General features: G+C 47.8%; 1 protein-coding gene across 6 annotated transcripts in view; it reads right to left on the bottom strand.

Annotated features, from left to right (window-relative positions):
- The window catches only part of Fgd4 (FYVE, RhoGEF and PH domain containing 4), a 232783-nt gene that overhangs the window by 69662 nt on the left and 141391 nt on the right, over positions 1 to 21730 (bottom strand). For all 6 annotated transcript variants that reach the window (XM_023716285.1, XM_023716286.1, XM_023716288.1 and 3 more), the window contains exon 2: positions 8069 to 8218. In XM_023716285.1, coding sequence (XP_023572053.1) covers positions 8069 to 8218 — 150 coding nt within the window. The remainder of the gene's footprint in view (positions 1 to 8068; positions 8219 to 21730) is intronic.

Genomic DNA, 21730 nt, shown 5'->3' with positions numbered 1-21730 from the left:
GTTGGCCCTGCTCCTGGGACATGCTGAGATGGTGATTAAGACTGGATAATCCTGTAATCCCAGTGCTTGGGAGGCTGAAAACAGGAGAATCGCTACAAGTTCGATCTGTGTAGTGAGACCCTGTAAACCCTGCAAAATGCAAAAAAGAAAAAAATTTTTTAAAAAAGAATTCTAAGGCCATACAGTTTAGCATTAATCTCTACTGCTATTTCAAGATCATGAAAATGGAAAACCTGATGTTCCAACTCATCCTCTCACTTTGTTCATTTACTAACTTCCAATACTGTATCAGTTCTAGGGTAATTGTGTGACATGAATGTGATATTTAAACTAGCAAAATTATTTCTAGATGTAGTTTCTGCACTCTGACAGAACTTTAGCATTGGCTATCATCTTTTCCTGCTTTATTACTAAAATCCTTACAGCAACACGATCAGACATTGAGTCCAAACACCTACTGCAACATCTCTTACCACCACCCAAGTACACTGTGCTTGGACATGAACAATTTCAAAGCTGCCTTAAGGACAGCCTTGCTGTTTGTCTCGACTTGAATACACAAGGAAAGCCACAGAGCCTGGCCATCTCTGTCTGAACCAACCTCCAGGTTTTCCTCGCAACCCGACACAGCAGCAGGCTTCCCTCCTGCTCCACTACACACTGCACCCTACACTATGGTCCTCTCAGGCTTACAGGCTTCTAGCACTACCTCGAATGGATGCGGCGCCACCTCCTTGGCCTAACCCCCATTGGCTGACAGGCTCACCTCAGTAGTCCTGGTGTGCGCATGGGCGAGGCCCTCACGCCGAGCTACATCCCCGCGCGTTCTATCGAAGCCAGGCTCTCCCTAAATTGCCCAGGCCGGCATTGCACTCTCCACCCTCCCCTCAGCCTCACAGAGCGCTGGGTTGCAGGCTCGTGCCACCATGCCTGGCTTTCTTTGTGAGAAGACTGCTGTTACACCCCTAATGTGCCCTTGTCCTCTCTCACCCGTGAAATCCCCACACACCTTCATGAACACTATCATACTGTTCTGGAATGTTCCTGACCCACCACTGACTCTGGGACTGAGCTCTGGGACTGAGCCCCTGGCAGCTCAGAACACCTCACCAATCTTTGTTTCCGCCCACTTCTTCTGACCCATCCGATTGTAGGTTCAGGATTTTACTCTTAAGGAGGAAAAAAAAAAACTTCCATAAAGCTGATCTTCCATTTAATTTCACTGCTGTCATAAAAAGACTAAAAGAGTAACATATGAAAGAATAAATTATTAGAAAAGGATTTTTTTTTTTTTTTTTGGATTTGCCTAGAGGAATGCTACCTGTGAATGGCGCATTATAACTGCCCAAGATTAAAATGTACAGTACACGACTTAGCTATTTTTGAGACAGCTGTTGAGTGAATAGCTATACAATTTCATGGTGCATGTAAAGTTTCAAAATTCAGTAACATCTGCCCCTTCCGCTGCCCTCGCCTCCCAGCCTCCCATGGAGGCTTGCAGGAACCAGAATCTCCAGGCCCAGAGACTTATATTATACCAGACCAAGAAAGGAACAACCACCAGAATAAAAAAAATTGATAGATTAATGCAAAGACCCTACAACGCAAAGGCTGTAAAGAGGAGAAACAGCGCGCAAAGGAGATGCGAGGTCAACACGCAATCTGCTGCTTCAGTCCCTTCAGACTAACACCGTGACCTCTGACAGCACCGAGAATGAGGAGGAGAAGCAATGTGGGTCTCGTGCTTCCACTGACAGTAGAAAATGGGCTAAACCACTCTGATTTCAGCCTTTTTAAAAATATGTCTTCCAGAAATTCTGAGAACATTTACGCAAGGCTCAAATGTTCATGTCCATTGATTCACAAAAAATGTACCGGAGTGCATATGAGTGAGGAAAAGGACAGAGAGCACCAACAACAAAAGGACAAAGCACGCACCAGCAGGCGAAGGGAGCCGGAGGGAAAGGCAGAAGGAGCCAAGAGACCCCAAGGCCTGCGGGCAAGTGTGCACATGACAAGTCAGAGATTAGGAGGCAGGCGCTGAGGTGGGCGGAGCAGGCCTGTGCACAAGATCTGACAGACCCCCAGGTAAGACAAGATGTCCACAAGAATCCTAGGTGGAGGCGTGATGCTAGGATTGCAAGCTCAGCAGCATCACTCTGGCTGCTGAGCCATGTCAGAGAGAGCAGGGTGGCAGCTAGGAGACAAGAGAGGGGTTATACAGAAATCCAGGCGCGACACAGCAGTGCTTGGCAGGAATATGGGTCACTCAGTTTTGCACATGCTAAATTTGAAATAACAGCTTGGCTCTGCAAAGGGATGATCCAGAGTAAAAAGAGAAATTAATTGTTGGATCGTTTGGAGATTATGAAGTAGACTTCAATGACTCTTATTTTAATAAATATGAAAAGTGATTGGCTACATCTATGTTTTATGATTATGCATGGATTGCTTTATTTTAGAAGCACATAAACAGATTTGAGCATGCCATATATTCATAAATAATTCAACTAATAACGTGACTTTAAGCTCATGACATTTTAAGAAGTAAGTCGGGTTAATGATGAAGACGTCGGAGCAGTGTGCCGGCTTTCCCCGAGTAATCGTGAGCTCCAGAGAATGCTGTGAGCCAAAGCTCTAAGAGCAAGAACTGCAGGCTTTCCAGGAGCTATTCTGAGTTACATCCAGCTGGGCAGGAAATAGGCCAATATTAAAAGTGGTGAATAGGAAGAAAGATGCTGCTGGAGGCTGCTGGTCGTTGTTCGTTGGACTCGCAGGGTTGGCATGACGCGAATGTGCCATTGTTTTCCAAGGCCTTAGGGTATTTTCTAGGCTAAGACAAAACAAGCTCTGAGTTTTGAACAAGTCCTTTCACAATCTACGTGCCTAAATTTAGATCCAAATATAACTTTAATCTCTAATCAATAATTTGGCTCTTTTTAGCTTTTCATAAACTACAGACAGTTCTTCAAAAATGTTTCTTGGTAACAAAAACATTGTGCTATTTTTGCTGTACATTATACATAATCACTAATGAAGGCACCCATGCAACAGTACCTTCTCTCCTCAAGTCAGCAAAGTAAACTATAGCGATGAGCTCACGGTGCCAAGGCCTAGTTATGTTCCATTTTAGTGGGTAAATCAGTTTCTTAGCTGTGTCGTTACTGATACGGTTGTTTGGGTAACATCGTATTATAAGGGGCTTCCCCGAGCATGTCAGGACTCTGGGCAGTAACCCCATCTTCTACCCACCACACATACCAGACGCCAGCACCAACTCTCCTAAGTACTGCCTGAAAAAACCAGGAAAGTCTAGGCATTACCCACTGATGCTCCTTATGGTATATAGGAAGTTGGTATATAAGTCAAGTTGGTGCCAACTTGACTCCAGCTGAGAACTACAGATCAAGATTAAGTCTTAATTCAGTGAAATTACAGAGTGGCTCTTCAGCCTCAGCACCCTCAGACCTCAAAACCTGTGAGAGATCTGCGGAGGCCTGGGAGAGAGGGGTCAGTATGCTTGTCCCCTGCAGGTCTCCACTGCAGCCGGCTTCCCTTCTCTGCTTCAGTTACTCAAGGGCTCAGAGAGGCTGAAGAAATGGAAGTTAGCTTCTCTGTACAACAGGCAAGTTCATGTGGACTCCTTCACCGCCCCGTGACAGGAGGAGGAGGAGGTGACCAGCCATGAGGCCTGACCGCTATGAGCAGAACTGGTACACTTTGCAGGGTGCAGATGGGGCCAGGTGGGCACACAGCGGAAACCAGCCCTGCAGCCGGAATCACCAGCTTCCCACTCCCAGAATGGGACAAATGGCTTTTCTTGCTTATACGATAGGCAGCTTATGGTATTTTGTTATACAAGCCTGAATAGATTAAGCAAGGAGAACACAAAATGTTAAGGTTATAGATGAGGTTAGGATTCTAGCTATGGGTGCTGTGAAGGACCAGATACTGAAAGGACATTTGGGAAAGGGGTACTGTGCGATGTACTTAGAAATATTCCTTGCATTATAGAAAGTTGATGTAATACATGCTTAAGACTGGCAGCCGATAAGAATACATTTACCTTATTTTTTTAATATGGATTTATTTATTTTTATTTTTGCAGAACCAGGGATTGAACTCAGGCCCTTGCACTTGCCAGGGAAGCGCTCATCCCACAGAGCTATCCCCCCGGCCCCATTTTTATATGTATTTTGTAGAGGCTCTACACGGTCTCACTACACAGATTCTACTCAGAGTGATTCTCCTGTTTCCAGCCACCCATGTGCTGGGATTAGGGGCGGGCACCACCACATCCGGTCTCAATCAAACTCTCAGCATGCCTCAGGGGTGGGGCTGGCATGGCACGTTGGGGATCGAACCCCAGTTCCTGTGCCTGCCTAAGGAGGTGCTTTAGTCTGCTGAGCTAGCTGGCCGGCCCTACATTTACTTTATTATAACCACAAGAGTAAAATCAAGGGCAAGTACCCTCTCGCTAAGGCGGGCTCTGTCTGGCGCTCAGAAGCTCTGGAAAGGTGCTGACTTGACTTCTCTCAGTGCACTCTGAAAAACCGAGCAGTGAGGAGATGCACCCCCAAGAGGGGATCTCAGATAAAGAGCTGCTCACGTTTGACCTGGGCAATTACATAAACTGAAATTACAGTCACTTCTTATTGATCATATCTGATGGTCATCAACTCAGGTTGAATGAGGAAGGTGGACTTTCTGTAATTTGCAAACAAGATAGCTTAAATGAAGGCATAAAACCCCCTCTACATTTACCTTCACATCATCATTATGAGGAGTACGGCCAGAGGAAAAGGTTGCCAGCTCAAGAGCGGGTAGCCATTTAAATCACTTGTAGTTGATTTAGGGGGTAGTCATACACTCTACCACCACCGGTATGGCTAGTGGTGAGAACAGAAAGACAAGTGCCTCAGTTACTCTTCTCTTGTTGCTGGGACAAATACCGGACACCCAAAATGAAGAAAGGAAAGGTTTATTTAGCTGCTGTTACTGAAGATTTCAGTCCATACTCAGCTGGCTCCAAGGCAGGGTGGCACACGGCAGAGAGCAACCTCTCATGGTGGCAGCAAAGAGCAAGAGAAGCTAGCTTCTCTTCCCTCCTTACATTGAAATGCAAATTACCTGCCCCAGGGAGGTGCAGCATCTACACTCACAGCAATTAATCACAAACTCCAGAAGCCTCCCCAAGATTGCAGGAGGTTTTGGGGGGATACTTAGACACAAACCATAACATCCTGCCCCTGGACCCCCAAAGACTCACGCACATCCCTTTATGCAAAAGACATTCTAGTCCATCTCTGAGTTGCCAAAGTCACAACAGTTTCAGCATTGCTGAAAAGTCCAAGTCCTAAGTTTCCTCCAAGATCCAAGGCAAACTCTACTGTGAGCCCCTATACAAATGAAAACTTAAACACTTGCAACATTCAAAGGCACAAGATAAACACTGCCATTCCAAAAGGTATACACAGGAGGATACAAACCATTGGGGCCAAAGCAAGTCCAAAATGCAGCAGGGCAAACATTAAATCCTGTAGGTCCTTGTGGAACATGCAAAGCTAACTGTGCCATATTGTGAGCTCCACGTGGCTCTGCCCTTATGGCACTTCTGGTGGTTGTAGCTCCCGTGGCTTCTCTCTTAGGCTGGCTTTGCTCTCTCCTTGCAGTTTCCCTTAGATGATGATCCACATTCCTGGCTTTTCCAAACTTCTGGGGTTTCCACTGAATAGGCTTCTCTCTTACAGCTTCATACACTGCCCTCTCAGGGGCACACCGCCTGGCCTCTCAGGCCTTCTTCTGAAATCGAGGAGGAAGCCTTCTTAACCTCAGAACTCCTGCATTCTGCATGCACCTAAAACCAGTGCCACGTGGATGATGCCAAGGTCCGCTGCTGGCTGGAGCAGTAGCCAGGCTTTCTTCTGTCTTGGCTGTAGAGGTTGAGTGCCTAAATCACTGAGCACTCTGACCCTGATTCCCAGGAACAAATTCTCCACAACAGTGCCATTCTGGAACCTGGTGTGGCCACAGCCGCCACTCCGAAACATGGGGCTGTGGCTTTCCCCTCAAGGCAGTTTCTGAACTTTGCAATTCTGAGGCTGCAAAGCATTTAGACCTGCCACCTCCTGTGATGCCCTCAGGCCATCCTTTCCATTCTCAGGTTCCTTCCCAGCAATGGAGATCCTCTCAGCTGTCTTTGCAGTCCACAGCTTAATTGGAGCTTCCTTTATGGCCAGATTCACATTTTAAATCCTACTGCTGGGCTCCTTGCTCTTCACTCTCAACATAAATCCGGCTAAAAGCCCCCACCAACAACCAGGCCACTGCCCCAACATTGGATGCTTTGAAGTATCTTTTGTCAGACTGATCAGTCTGCCATGCTTAAACTCAGTCTCAGGCAAAGTCTCTGGACACGAGCAAAATGCAGACAACTTTTCTGCCAAGTCAGAACACAAATGATCTGGAGTCCAACAACCAATGCAGTCCTTTTTCCTAGCAGAAACCTCCCCACTCTGATCTTTACAGGCTGGCTTTCTATCAGCCTTCTGAACCCTGACCAGAATCTCCCCTACAGAAGAGCTGAAGTGGTTCTAGCTCTTCACAAGTAGGGAATATCTCCAAAACTTTCCTATCTCTTCCCATCAGCCATCTCCAAAAACTCATAATTGATACGGTCAGGTTTAGCCACAACAACCCCACTCCTGGTACCAAATTCTGTCTTACTCACTCTTCTCTCATTGCTGGGACAAATACCCGACACTCAAAATGAAGGAATGAAAGGTTTATTTAGCTCACAGTTACTGGCGGTTTCAGTCCTTATTCAGCTGGCTACAAGGCAGAGTGGCACAAAGTAGAGAACAACCTTTCATGGTGGCAGCAAAGAGCAAGAGCATAAGGGAGGGGTAGCAGCAGCTCAAGCAGCCAGCTTCTCTCCCCTCCGTACATTGTAATGCAAATTATCTGCCCCAGGGCAGGTGCAGCATCCACACCCGCAGTAATACATCACAAACTCCAGTAGCCACCCCAAGACTGCAGGAGGCTTTGGGGGGACATCTATACACAAACTATAATATTCAGCCCCTGGACCTCCAAAGCCTCAAGTATAATCTATAAGATTATACTTTAAACTCATTTGAAAGACTTCTGAAACGCTGAACAAAGAGAACTTTATAAAGATTAACATTAGTTCTTTCATAATGTATTCTCCTTTATCCTTTTTTCTTAGCAACAACAGGCAAGAAACCAAAATAAATGCATATAAAATAGAAATTGATCTTTCTAAAGCACAGCAATTCTGAGAATGCCCAGTAATATTTCTTAGGTGAATTTCAGCACCCATTATAAATGAAAAACCTACTTGGAAGAAACTGGACATTAAAAGCTACAGTGTTTCCACATGTAAAACTCTCGAGGAAAAAAAAAAGTGCCGTAGTATAGCTTAGCTTTTCTGCTGGACTTCCGAAGACCTTTATCTCTACCATCAAGACTGTAATTTTGTGTTTTTCAAACTTTCTTTGTAAAAGGAAGTGGAACAAAGCATTCTAAGCCTTCTCGCCATTACATTTCATATTCTCCCTCTTGTTGGCCATTTCTTCCTAATGCCGGGGCTGTTCACATTTCTTTCCCACACATAACCTTCCCCAAAGGCACTTTGTGAGGCTGCATGCTAACATTACCCAATCAAGCTCTTGAAGAATGCCACACGCTGTTACAGAAATCACCTGATTCAGACCCTCTGACACCCAGCAAGTCATTTCTTGCTGAAGATGGTTGCAAACCCATTTGTCATACAGTCTGTTGGGTCTCACCCTAGCTTGTACACAAGGTGTGAAGATCACACATGGAGGGGACATGGGAGCAATCACAGTGAAGTGAACAGGACCCAAGACAGAACAGTGTGCCTTGTTCTGGAAGCTGAGCAAGCACTGGCCTCTGCCTGAAGAGGGGAGCACTATCGTCTCCCCCACAGTTCACTGCCCTGTTTGTAGTCAGTCTCCCCCAGGGAACCTTCACCAATTAGCACTGGGGAACACAGCACCCGCCCACCACCACCCTGCATGCCTACCTTGTGGCTTTGGACTTGGAGCGGAGCGTCTCGCTGGTGTCTTCCCATTTATTCCCTGAGCCTCTTCAGACACATTGTGGTCAATCAGCGTGGTCGTGCTGCTTGTCGGACACAGTGGAACCAGGGTGACCTTTGGGTAAACACTGTTGCCTGTGAGTTCAGAGACAAAGGGAGGTCAACGGACAGAAGAACACAGCGTTCCAAGTTACTCTGCTCCTGACTGTGCATAACCACAGCTAGGTGTAGACATGGGCTTCCCTTGTGAGGCACAGGGACATGGGCTGCTCTTAAGCCTCAAAGGGCCGACGCAGCAGCTGCACATCTGTGAGGAGAGGGCAGGCGGGGCCCAGCGCTAATCTGTCAGCAGCAATTCTCCCCAGTGTCCACTGGATGCGGTCACCTGGCATCCAGTGACTCGAAAGGACAAAGCGGGAGAGTACCAATGTGACAGCTGACCCAGAGAGGAGACACTTCTTGCCCAGGGGCTCACGCTCTGCGCAGCTGCATGAGAGATGCTCTGTGCCCGCCTGCTCCCCAGAGGGAAGGCTGAGGCTGGACAAGAACAACACTGAGCTTATTTAGACCTCAGAGCCTGGAAACAGCCTTAAAACACAGAAATCTCAGAGGAGGGGGGAAAAGATCTGGCCGTGTCTGTGTAAGAAGTTACTAAGTTCAGTTGTGGACTTTGAAAACATCATTTCAGTGTTTGCTCTTCTACGTATACATTTCCCACTCCTGTAGCTGGCCTGGGGACATCAGCAATGGCTTGAACGCTGCCTGACAGAGAATAAAACTTCTACCAGGAAACCACTGGAGGAGTCGGAGCGGGACAGCTAAGAAGTTTTCGTGTGGAGCTGGGCCTGGTGCTGCATGCCTGTAACCCCCACACTTGGGAACCCGAGACAGGAGGATTCCAAGTTCAAGTCCCTCTTGGGTAATCCCGCAAATCTGCTTCAAAATGAAAAATCTGTGTAGCTCAATGATACAGCACCCTTGGGTTGAATCACAGTAACAAAACACAAACAAACATCGATTGGTTAAGAAACAGGTTGTTCTGTTTGTTACTATGGGCCTGCAGTTTGAACCCAGGGCCTCCAGATTCAGATATGTTTTTTTTTTTTCTTTATTTTGAGATAGGGTCTCATAAATTGTCTAGGCTGGCCTCAAACCTGCATCCTTCTGCCTCTGCCTCCCAGAATAGTGGCAGTGTAGAATTCAAAACAGCTAGAAAGAAAAGTGTCTGATTATCCAAATATTTAATTACCAAATGGGGTTTTAAGGCAAGTAAAGCTGCTTTAAAAACTAATCACTATCTATTGAGCCAACATGTTTCCCTCAATCCAAATAATTAAATAAGATCGAGATTCACATTGTGTGTGCCTGCTTCCTTCACAATTTATCTTGTTAAAATGATTTTGGAAAATATTGACAGTTCCAAGTGCTGCCTGAGAACTTTTTAGAGCTGGTATAAAATACGGACTAAATGAGCTTTTAATGGTAAAACTGTACATCTGTCAGCTTTGTTAAGCATTCCTTGCTCGGAAAGCAACAGCTATGAAGATTAATTCACAGAATGTTATTCAAATTGGAAACTGAAGAAATAAAGCTCAGATCTTTAAATCTCTGAGTTTAGATATCCACTCAGAAAAATTGAGAGGCAGCAAAATGTGCCCCTAAAACCACAGCCCATGGAGCAACCAAGTGAGCTTTGAGAGGAATTTGGGTGTTTTGTCCACAGCAAGCCCAAGAACAGCTGAGCATTCCAAAGATCGCCGATTGGCGCTGGTGAAGGATGGCGTGGCATTAGAACTGGCAAAACTCAACCCAAATCCAAGGAAGGCTTGAGCTCTGCTGCACATAGATAAGTAACTGAAGCAAGACCACAAAACTAACGTGCTGAGGGCCAGCAATGTAGCTCAGTGGCACAGCTCTTGCCTGGCAAGTGCAAGGTCCTAAGTTGGACTCCTGGTAGGAAACCACAAAACAAACCAAAACTAACATGTTGGGAAAAAATAAACAAAACAACAACAACAAAAACCAACTGGTTGAAAGAGAAGAAGGTTGGGCTTGGGAGATAGCTTGGTGGTCTAAGTGCCTGCCTGGCAAGTGCAAGGACCAGGGTTCGATCCCCGGTACCACATGCTGTGCTGGCCATTGAAACCAGGTGTGATGTCACATGCCTGTAATCCCAGTGCTGCGGAGGCTGAGGCAGGAGGATCCCTACGAGTTGGAACTGTGTAGTGTGATCCTTTAGCAAATAAAGAAAAGATTTTGTAAAAAAAAATTTAAAAAGACAAGGTCACCACTGCCAGATGTTAACACATGAAATAAGTTACAAAATAATGTTTCTTCAGGAACAAAACAAGCCTCAGAAAAAATATTTATTTCAAATTGAAAATGAGGCCCATAATTTCTGGAGAGCAACTTTTACAAGCACAGAAGGTTTTACAAAGGTCACATTTATAGAGAGTAACTCTTGGACCAGGGGTATAGCTTAGTAGCACAGTGATTGCCTGGGAGCACAAGGTCCTGAGTTCTAGTCCCTGCACCAAAAAAGATGAAGCATATTCACTGATGTGTCAAAATGCTGAGACTTCAACCGCATATTTTCTTTTTCTGCATAAATTCCTGAAGGTCAAGACTCCCAATGTTTTGCCAGTGTTACTAAGGCTTCAGTCAGAACCATTACTGCAGACCACTGTTCAAATAAAGCAAACGCTCGAATCCTCAGTGCTGTCACGAAACAGGCACACACACAGTGAAAGACAGAGAACACTCACATTTTAAAAGCTTGCTTAGAAGAAAATCAACAGCAAATATAGTGGAGATCACTGTGCCTCCTTGACCTTGCCCCCCCCCAAAAAAAATAAAGGTATCATCTAGCCTTTTACAGGAAATCTGTGGGCCACTGGTACAGGCCAAGGCACATCACGGTAAAGAAATTGTGCCTAAAACAAGCAGCAGTTCATGAAACACGCCATCCACTAACATCTTGGATACCAGCAATAAAAATAAAACTGCTTGTTTGGGAGTGACTCAGCCTGCACACTCCGGCAGACAGTCGTTCTTTGAGTATGGACTTCCTAACAGGGAATTGAAAGCAAAATCATAACCAGACAGTCTCAGCCGTAGGAGTCGTCGTTCCAAGTGATCAAGAAGCACCAGTGACTTACACTTCCACAGCTATGTGGGCATAGGCCTAACTCATCACCACGTGTGGGTCAGCACGGCAGGGGGCGCCCTTTAAATCCTGGCTCCAAGCCATCATGCACTGTCTGTAAGACCAGCGCTTAGGGTCGAGGCTTCTGCCTTCTGTAGGAAAGGCTGGACATGTGCAAGCCTTGGACAGCCCCAGTCACTCCAGCACTGCCTGCCAGCAACGCGTCTGCTCCCAACTGGCAGGAGGCCTGAGGCCAGGCTCCCAACCTAGGCTCCCTGTTGCCACGTTCATGTGCCTGTCACCTGGCCTTCTGAGTGGCAGGTATTCTTTTCTACTGTTTGCAGCACATCATGTTGGGAGTCTTGAGGCTCTTTCAATATTCCAGACAAAGTTGCCCAGACCTGACCTCTTGCCTGGGGCTCTGTGACCTGGGATTACACCTTGATGACCTTGGGTGTGGCCCTGGTTATGGTTAAACAGCTTTCTCCTCTTCCCCTACCCCCTAGCACTGGTTCTCCAGCTGAGAGGAAAGCAGACTGTACCCCAAGATGAGGGGTCTCTGGGACTGAAGAGACCAGAAATGGTGGTCTAGGAGAGATGCTATTTCAGGGATCAACTGTCCAGAAGTAGACATAATTTTATCTTTTTTTTTCTGGGGGCTTAGCCCACCCTGGGGGCGGAGCTGGTGTGGCATATGGTGCCAGGGATTGAACTGTGGTCCCTGTACCTGCCTAAGCAGGCGCTTTGGCCCGCTGAGCTATCTCGTTGGACCCCAGAAGTAGAGATAATTAAAAAAAAAAAAAAAAGTCACTTTATTTTAAAATGTTAGGTTTATACAGGCGCCGTACCGACATTTCCTTATAACCATGGTACAGAAATAACATATCTTATATCCACCGCAACCACTGCACGTTTAACAAAACACTGCCGCAATAGTAAATGACAGCTTTTAATCTGACTTCACCTATTTTTCCACCAGCTTTTTTTTCCATTACAAGGTACAACACAGATAGCACACTGCTTTACCTCCTCGGCGTGCTCACCCTGGGCGGCTCCTCTCAGCTGGTCTACCTCCCGTGAGCCTGGCACCCTTGCATCTCAGCAGCATGACTAGCATGATGGGGACAAGGGCATACGACATCGCCCTACTAGTGTCAAGCGTGCAGTGATTCCCCGAGGGCTAGGACTGCCCAGGATCCCAAAAAGATAAACGATTCTATTTCTATCAGATACCTACAACAGTAAAGTCATAAAGACAGAAACTAGAAGGCGGTTGCTGGGAGCTGGCAGGTACCATTTCTTAAGTCTAATTTGCTTGGTAAGAAGACACTGGACTGTGTGGGTGGATGGTGGTGACAGGAACATAACCATGTGAACAGATCTGACACCACTAATACACTTTAAGAAGGTGCTGGTAGCAGGTTTTTATGTATTCTTCTCAATTAATTTTTTTTTTTTTTTTACAAATTTAAAAGATGCGTACTACACAATGAAGAAGAAAAATCAAGACACACCAAGTTTTCCTTATCTCCGAGATTGGAAAGAATCCTCTTAAGAGCTCTTTGACCCCAAAGTGCTGCTCAGGGGTGCACTGGGCTCTGTCCCCTCCTGCCCAGCTCACATGGCTCAGCCAACTTAGCCCATCTAGGCCTTCTGACACTTGGGGTCCCTGTGTGCAGCCCCGCTGCAGGTCTCCACCCAGCTGCCGGGCTTGTGCACGCCCCGCAGCCCTGCATCTCCATTGGTGGGGCATCTGACATCTGGCACTCCAACTCCAAGCCCCGCTTCCCAGCTGTCTCCCCACGCCACAGCCCCTCTAGTCTTCTGCACCTCTGCAGCTCCATCTGTGCCTGTGCAAAGCCCAAGAAGCACCTGGAAGCCCTTTCTCCCCTCTTCTGCACAGCCGCTCTGTCAGGAAGCTCCGCTGGCTCTGCCTTCAAGTATTTCTAGGTGGGGGCTGGTGAGATAGCTCAGTGGACTAAGAGCCTGCTTAGGCAAGCACACGGACCGCGGTTCTATCCCTGCACCACATGCAGCAGCAGCCCCACCCCCAGGGCGGGCTGAGCCAGCCAGAGTCCAGGCATAGTGGCGAACACCTGTAATCCCAGTGCTGGAAGCAGGGGATCACAAGTCTGAGCTGCAATAACCAAATACCTTTAAAAAAATTTAAAAAATCCCAGGGTGCCCACCATCACTGCCCCTCGCCACCATTCTGTCCCTGACTTCCAGAGTTTGCAAGTGGGTTACAGTGTAACCCTTCTGACACTGCATCTTACAAACAGGGACAAGCCCTGTGCACTCTGCTTATCAGGCCTGTGACTCCCAATCTGCTTTGCAGTTCATTTTTTCCACAGTGCTCACCACTTTCTGACGAACTACTTCAATTACATCCTGCATTGCTGTTTACTGTCTTGCCTGGCTCAGGCAAGCTTGGAGAAGGTAAAGGCCTCTGCTCTGTGTTCGAGCAGCACCATCTGTTACACACTAGATGCCCGATAAACATACAGAACAAGCAAATTCTAGAGACCTCAGTGAGTTTATTCAGCTACACTCTTAGTTGTTTACTTCATGAGAGAGATTCTTCTCTGACAAATACATAGTGTTGTATTAGGGCTTACTCTAGATCAAATTTAAAACATTTTTATTTGGCCTAAAATCGAAGACATTCAAGGTTATTTCTACACAAGCCCTAAAGATTCAGAAGAAAAGAGCTACACCCAAACACCTGCCCTCCGGTCCCAGGAGCAGATGTGTAAGCATCTGGAATTGCGAAACTATCCACATGTTTGTTTTGCAAAAATAACAGAAAAAAAAGAAAAAAAAAAAAAAAACCAGAAAGAAAAAAAGAAAAAGAAAAAACTCTCAGCAACTGACTGAATGACTTAGATTACAATCTGTAGTTACACTTATGCTCACCAGAATCAATAAAATTTCCCACAGGCTGCCAATATTTCAGACTCATGATCTAATGTTACCTCAAGTTAAAGAAAGTGCTGGCGAGATAGCTCAGGAGCTTAAGCACCTGCCTGGCAAGAACAAGGTCCCGCGTATGATCCCCAGTACCAAAAAAAAAGTTAAAGAATGTTATGGTGCTGGGTAAAGTGAACGGCTTGAAGTCCTTAGAGTTCAGTATTAGTATGAGCTCAAAATAAGCTTTGAAGAGAAGCAACTACAGCTATTTGATAGTTCTAAAGTCCCTAAAAGTAGATAAACACAGATGTTTAAAAAGGCAACCTTTATTATGGCATCATAAACATAGACAACAATGTCTTGTAACTGGGATTAAAAAAAAAAAATTCAGCCCCAAAACACAAAAAGTATTTTTGAAGACAAAGGGAAAGTAGCACAGTGGCATGTGCCAACAGTACCTACTTGGAACGTGAGGCCAGCGTGGGCGAGACTTGAAGCCAGCCACTTAGGGAGACACTGTCCTGTGGTCTTTTTAGAGGTGCAATTCTGCGGGACGCTCCTGGCCCACCTCTCTGGGGGCCCAGCTTCTGTCTGATGCTTTCCAACCCCATAGGAGAGCAGACAGTGTTGTCCTTGGTGACCCACGCACCCAACTGGGCTGAGTCATGAAGGCCCACCCTCCCTTGGCACGGTGCCTTCTCACTGCCCACTGCCCAGAGAAAAGAACCTGAGATGGGAATTCCGGTCCCCAACCATGTGCTGTCACTATGCCCTTCTTGGTTATGCCCAGCTAAGAATGCTGGTGCATATTACGGAAAGCTCTCTCCCTATGTGACACACATCAATTGCTGCCTACCGTCATGGACTTGCGCAGAGAGAAGGAAGAAAGAGAAGTCAGCTCTGGGTGCTTCTTTCTGCCTTCTGGCAAAGGGCAAGTCTAGCTGACAGCACATCGAGCTAGAGCTAGAGCTAGTGGAGGTTCTGCTGTGCTTGGTCTCAGAACTGCTTCCACTCACAGAGCCCTTGTTCCCAGCACCTCCCTCACTGCTCAGCACAATGGCAGAGCAGAGCCTGGGCCACAGACTCGTGAGCTACTCTACATGCCTGGCACACTGCTGAGACAGGGCCAGTGAGCGCTCCACCCGTCACGCCTTCTGCCACACTCCAGGAGCTCTGATGCTCTGGACTGTAGCGGGAAAACCTCAGCACACTCTGTGCACTCACTCGGGCCTCACAACTCACACGCCAGATTTCCCTGATCAGAAGGCAACAGCGTTCCCTAGTCCCCGGGAGGATGGCACCCGGCCAGATGCCAGCTGCACTAGCACTGTGTGTGAGTGATGCTCAGCGTGTACTGACAGCGGCTGAAACACCCTGTGAGGCCCCTGTCACATCAACACTTCCTTTTGCGAGGTCAAGTCCTGGCTTTGTCATATTTGCAGACTCATAGAGGCAATCAGTTGAGTGAGTTTCTCTCCAGTTCAATTTCTTCATCTGATAAGAATTCACAGGAGGACCAGCGAGATAGCTCAGCAGACTAAACATTTACTTAGGCAAGCGTTGGGACCAGGGTTCAATTCCCCGTACCGCATGCTGCCCTGGTCCCACCCCAAGGAGACAAGAGTCCGGGCATGGTGGCCCACGCCTGTAATCCCAGCACTGGGAAGGCTGAAAACAGGAGGACCACTATGAGTCCAAGCTGCGTAGTGAGATCCTGTACCAAATAATTAGAAAAAGAAAGAAAGAAAAGAAAAAAAAATTCACAGGATTTGAGATACCTCAGAAGGCCGCTGCAAAGACAAGAGTTGGCATGCAATAAACGCCGTATCACCTTCGGCTGTTAGCACCGCTGTGTCATACACGATGCCAGCGTAGTCATGGGGACCAGCCTCTCCCCCTCCGGCCTAGGCCCCTGACCTCGGCCTCCTCCTCCTCTCCCTCCTCCCACACGGCCTCCCTGTGCCTGGGCCTGACCACCTCACCACCAGCACCTGCTCGTGCCGTTTGCTTCCCGCCGCCCTCCTGTCCCCCGGTGATTAATACAAGATTTTACACAAAGCCTGATTCTTTTCCACATTTGTAATGAACTGTTGACAAGTGGACAGAGCTTGCACAAACACGAATCTCTTGTTAAATAAAGAGAGCAATTTAGCAAAGATCAAATGATGTTTGACAGTTGAAAAAAGCTAGAATTTCCTGCAAATGATGTGAGTGCCAAATGGTTTCATGTTATTATCTTTACAGTATCTCAATATTACAAAAATGTGCCCTAAATTCCATTCTTTTTAAAATTCCATTTTCATTTCATTTGTTATGAATAAGTGCCCATGGCCACTTTTTAAAAAAAAACTTAATATTTTAATAGGGGTCACACTTATGCCTCCAAATTATAAGCTGTTCCGTAAGCACTGCAGTTACCCAGTAATCACTTCAACGAGGAACAACCAAAACTTAACAAGTTTCCATCTCATTCTGCTGTTTCCCCTCCCCAATTAAATCTACTGTGTGACAAGCCCTTAATTAAAGTGCCGGGTACAATGCTAACTCCCTAGAACAAGAGACAAAACACGATCGCTACCCACAAGTGACTTCCAGTGACACAGTGATACCCAGTGACGGGGAAGGAAACTCGTGCCCTCGCTCAGTACCGAGACACGGGGCCCAGGCAGGTGACAGGAGGTGATGAATGCAGACTGGCTGCCCCAAGAGGGACGAGGAGGAGTAGCCCGCTTACCTAGGCCCTTCCTAAGTGACAGGGAACGGTGGTTTCATATAAGAAGGCAACTTGTGTACTGTCCCAGCAGCGAGTGTGACCGCCCCGCGCACGGCCGGCCCTGCGTGCCCATGGGTCAGGCTGCCAGCTCTCCACAGTTGCAGGTTTCAGATGATTCCCTTTGGTAGTTTCCTAAAATACTATTTGGGGTGGTGATGGTTGTGGGCGACAGTACGCGGACTACGATCCACTGGCGACCTCTTCTACTTCTGATATCAGTGATCACAGGTTACGTCACTTGTTCTTCATCACAGGCTAATTTTCTTCTTGCTGTCAACAGCAGCAAGGAGCACCAGTCTAGGAGTTAGAGGTACAAAGGAGGGAAGAGAACAGTGGAGCTGGGGAGGGCGTGGGGCACTTTCTAAGGTGAGGGGTCTTGCAGAACCCAAGCTAGGAATGGTCCCTTAAAGGGCCCACATGGAGTCACTACACAGACCATTGGCCCACAACTGTGAGAGAGCCCAGAACCTTCCTTCGTGTCTGTGGCTGGCCCACAATGGAGCACTGTCCTGCTGTCATGGAGCAGGGTGCACACCAAGAAGAACCTGCCCAGCCCTGCGCCACAGCTGTCCTGTACCGGGTGCCTGCCCCCCACATGTGCTGAGCAGCTGGCGAGGCCTCCAGGCCCTGGTACCCGCCATGGCTGTGATTTGCCTCATCTTCCACCTACACTCCCGCCTCCCACATCCCAAGAGTGACTGTGTTTACCCTGGTGACCCCGTCTCTGAAATCATGAACTGAAACTCTGACCTGTTCGGGGCTTTTAGATCTGGCGTACCGCACTCTGACTAGAGGCAGCCCTGGGGATGGGACACAGCACCCCTGAGGTCCGTGTGTGCATGCGTGCATGTGACCCCTGAGGTCTGTGCAAGAAGGCCGCTGACCTGTAGCAGCCTCAGCCTCCATACTCACTGAGTCCACATTTGACACCCTGCCGCCTCCTCCTCTGGGTTCTAGCTGCCTCCCTCTTACGTATGGAATCCCACAGCTCAGGAAGCAATGCAATAACCACAGGGAAGCTCTAAAAGAAACAATTCTCTCCTAGAAGTGGTTATAAAATAAATCTGCATGTTTCTCAGAGCACAGCACATGAAGTATAACAACATGGAGAACAGTGCTATGTAGGAGTAGAGCAACGCAGGCAGTTTTACTTCACCGAGACAAGCGCCGTGCAAAACCCGTAGATACAAAAGCATATCACTTGCCTTTAATTCCAAATAGGGCACAGAAACACCCGTCGCTCCCTAGTGTGAGCTGGTGCAGATGAAGAGCCAATGCTCCACGCTGGCTGGGACTGAGCCTGTGACTTCCCAGGCTTGAAAGATTGTGCATCTGAGCCGAAGCACTGACCCTAAAATGTTAGACACTCTCCCAGCGGGGTTGTGCAGATTACTCCCTCTGCACAGCGCAGAGGTGGCTTCAGGCCTCCTACCTGGCCCAGCTCAGGCGCTCACCTACTTCCTGCCATCCTCGCAGACCCTCATCCTCAAGCCACCCCTTTCTTCAAATAAAAACGGGGTGTGGCCCTGAGTTGAGGCCTTTGTTCTAGATAGCCATTACCATGGCTGGACTTAGGACCCCTGGGCTCCCCATAGCTACGAATAAGCCTTGGTGTCTTTATTCTCACCCTGGGTGGCACCGGAAGTGGAAGATTAGAGTCTGCTTGCTAGAATTCCAGTAACTTTTCCATGGGATCACAAATATAAACCCCGGCCATGACGAGGATCAGGAAGGTCTCTGTATACTGAGCAACGCAGTGAGACCCTGTCTTAAAATGAAAAGGGCCTGGGTTCTACCCCCTGCAGGAAGGGGGTGCTAGGGTCCCCCCTCAGTCCTACACAAAACAAATCTGCATGAATGTGATCCTCTGCATAGCTTTGGGGAGAAACGAGTGATAAGAGACATGTTCTTCAAGAGCAAACACTCAAAAATATTTATCCTTAATGTCACAAAAATGGTAACACTCACAATGGGGTCGCGTAGTAGTTTCAAATGTACACAGTCTACAACAAACTTGCTTTTGGTCCTACCACTATGCTTACTGTAATTAGAAATAAAGGTAGCGGTACTAACAACCATCCACGAATCCTGACCCAGGCAGCAGTGTGCAAGGCACATGTTATCACACAGTGCGCTTCATTTTATTTGCTTCTCTCAAGAATCCTCTGAGGTGGGCTGGTGAGATGGCTCAGTGGTCTAAAGCACCTACTTAGAACAAGCTTAGCAAAGCACAGGGACCGCGGTTCAATCCCCCAGCACCACATGCCAGCCAGCGCCGCCCCCTGGTGGGCTGAGCTGGCCACACACACACACACACACACACACACACACAAATAAATAAATAAAAAAAAAATTTAAAAAAAAAAAAAGAATCCTCTGAGGTAAAGAGAGGCGGGCTTTTTTGTGTCCAGTCTAGAAATGGCGGAAGTGTCAAGTGGCTGAGCTGATGCCCAGGACTCTGCATTCAGCTTGTAGGTCCCGTCTGCAGACTCCAGCCCTGGCTGTCACACACTGGGTAACGAGTGACTGCATCTCTGTGACTTCAGCCAAGAATAAGCTGCTCTGCCTGCCAAGGCTGCAAGATGGGAGGACTCAGTCCTCACTACAACAGGTAAGTAGACCAAGACAGTATGCCAGACCGCTTGGTCCCCAGCCACGAACCTTTCTCACCTGCTTCTCAGTTCCTCAGACTTCTAACACCCTTCCTGTTGGGCTTCCCATTTCTGACCTACACTCGGCTCTCAACCCTGAGGCAGGCCAGGCCTCCCACGGCGGACCTTGGCCAGTGTCTGGAAACCAGGGCTGCGCTACACCAGCCCGGCCCTGGGGAGCTCTGGTGCCATGGCTGCAGACTCTGCTAGGCACTTCCACGTGTCTCATACCTCTTCAGCCTTGGCCTCGCCCAGGACAGAGATCTGCATGCTTCCATGTCCCTGAGGGAAGGTGGCAAACTGTGGTAAATACATGACCGTGCTAGGCCTTCGAGTCCAGGGCACTGTTCTCCCACTCTTGCCACTATAACCACCAGGCGGGCCGATTCCAGTCAGCACACACGTAGCATCAGGCATGCGCTCAGGGTTTGGAGCTGTATTTCCAGCATTTGGGGGCTGAAAGAAGCCCTCAGGATTTATTCAATTTCGCCTTAGCCTCCATTACCATTCATAAACACTACAGGGCCAGTAAGCTAAAATGAATTAAGATAGTGTGAACAAACAACATTCACAGAAATCATTAAAGACCCCCTAGTGCCTCACAAAGCTAAGTACTCTTGAGATTTCTAAATAAAGTCTTAGAACGTGTTCTCGGCTATTAAGTTAATGACGACTGTCCATGGAGTGAACAGTGATACCTAATACACCTCAAGGATGTCACCAACACTCAGGCCGCTGCACCCCGCCACAGATGTCAAATCATCTTCTCCCCACAGCTGCAATATGTGTCAGCTTCTCCCTACAGCCAGCAGGACGGGAATAGCAGGGAAAGGTACGCAGCTGTGGTAACTCAACAGAGCAACAAAGGTCCTGCACTGGGGTCAGTAAGTGACAAGCACAAAGCAGAAGGGAGGAAACGAGCTGGGCAAGGGTGTGCAATCAGCCGGCCTCAGGTCAAAGGCGGCCGTGAAGGTATGCAAGCAAGCACGGGGGCCCTCTACCCGAGAAGGGCCGAACAGCTGCCACAGAGAACACAAGGTGCGAGGCCAAGGCCACGTACTCATGGGCCGGCCCTTTCAGAGCAATCTTACAGGTTGTGACCTAAACAGTAAAATCAACACCTATAAGGTAGCATCCTATTTGCCACCCTTGCTTCTGTCCCCAGCTCACACTGTGAGTTGGCCACTGGAAAAACCTCTGGTCTGAGCACTGTTCAGCTGATCTGTTTACAGTCCGCCCAGGGATGTGTTCAGTACAGTAACGGAGAGCTAGGACGTAATCTTAGCTCCTTGGCGTTCTGAGCCCTGCGTGCCTCGCGCGCTCTTGTGTCTGCAGCTGCCTGCTGAATGTGTTCAGCCAAAATTATCTCGCTGAGACCTGTTTGCATGTGGGCCAGGAACCCAGATAGGGCCACGGCCACTAAAATCGTAGACTGGTCAGTGGTTCTCAACCGTGACTACTGTGAGAATCACTGAGGAACCCTATAAAAAGGAAACTACAGTACTTGTGTTGCACCCCACATTTCTTAAATTGGAATCTTGGGCAAGGGAAGGCAGCTATGAGTGTATTTTAAGTCACCCCTGCAGATTCTGCCATTCTTGCCGTTACAATAACAGGTTCAGCCCAAGTTAGTAGTTCCAGTGGAAACTGTAGGAAAGGAAGGTCATGATGTTTGAACAGTTGAGCTAAAATTTTTCAAAATTTAAAAATGGTAAACTGTGAAAACTGATATATTTTAACAAATTATTTAGGCTCACAGCCCCAAGGAACTTAAGTCACAGCCAATAATTGTACACCATGCATGAAACCTTATGAAGCAGGACTGGTTGGTTTAAAATCCATTTATGACATGATAATTTATGGTGTCTGATCTCTGTCTGGTTTGTGACAAACAGCAAGCAGCTCCTCTTGGGATGTCCTGAGAGGTGGAGGTGACAGGACTGTGCTGGATCCTATGACAGATGGCTTCAACTCTTGGGGTTTCCTGGGTGAGAGGTGTCCTGGTTCTAAAGATGCCTGGTGAGCCCCTCCGGGACATCAGGGTAGAGGCTCCATGTCCTCGGAGCCTAATCAGGAGTCCTGAGCTCCCAGCCACATCACCACAACTCGTGGGGAGAAGGCAGGCCGGGTTCCCATAGCTGCGAGCTACGCCTCCAGCGGGGCACATG

Source organism: Octodon degus, unplaced genomic scaffold (genome assembly GCF_000260255.1).
Source record: "Octodon degus isolate 3935 unplaced genomic scaffold, OctDeg1.0 scaffold00047, whole genome shotgun sequence".
NCBI lineage: Eukaryota > Metazoa > Chordata > Mammalia > Rodentia > Octodontidae > Octodon > Octodon degus.
This window is presented reverse-complemented; position numbering and strand designations above follow the sequence as displayed.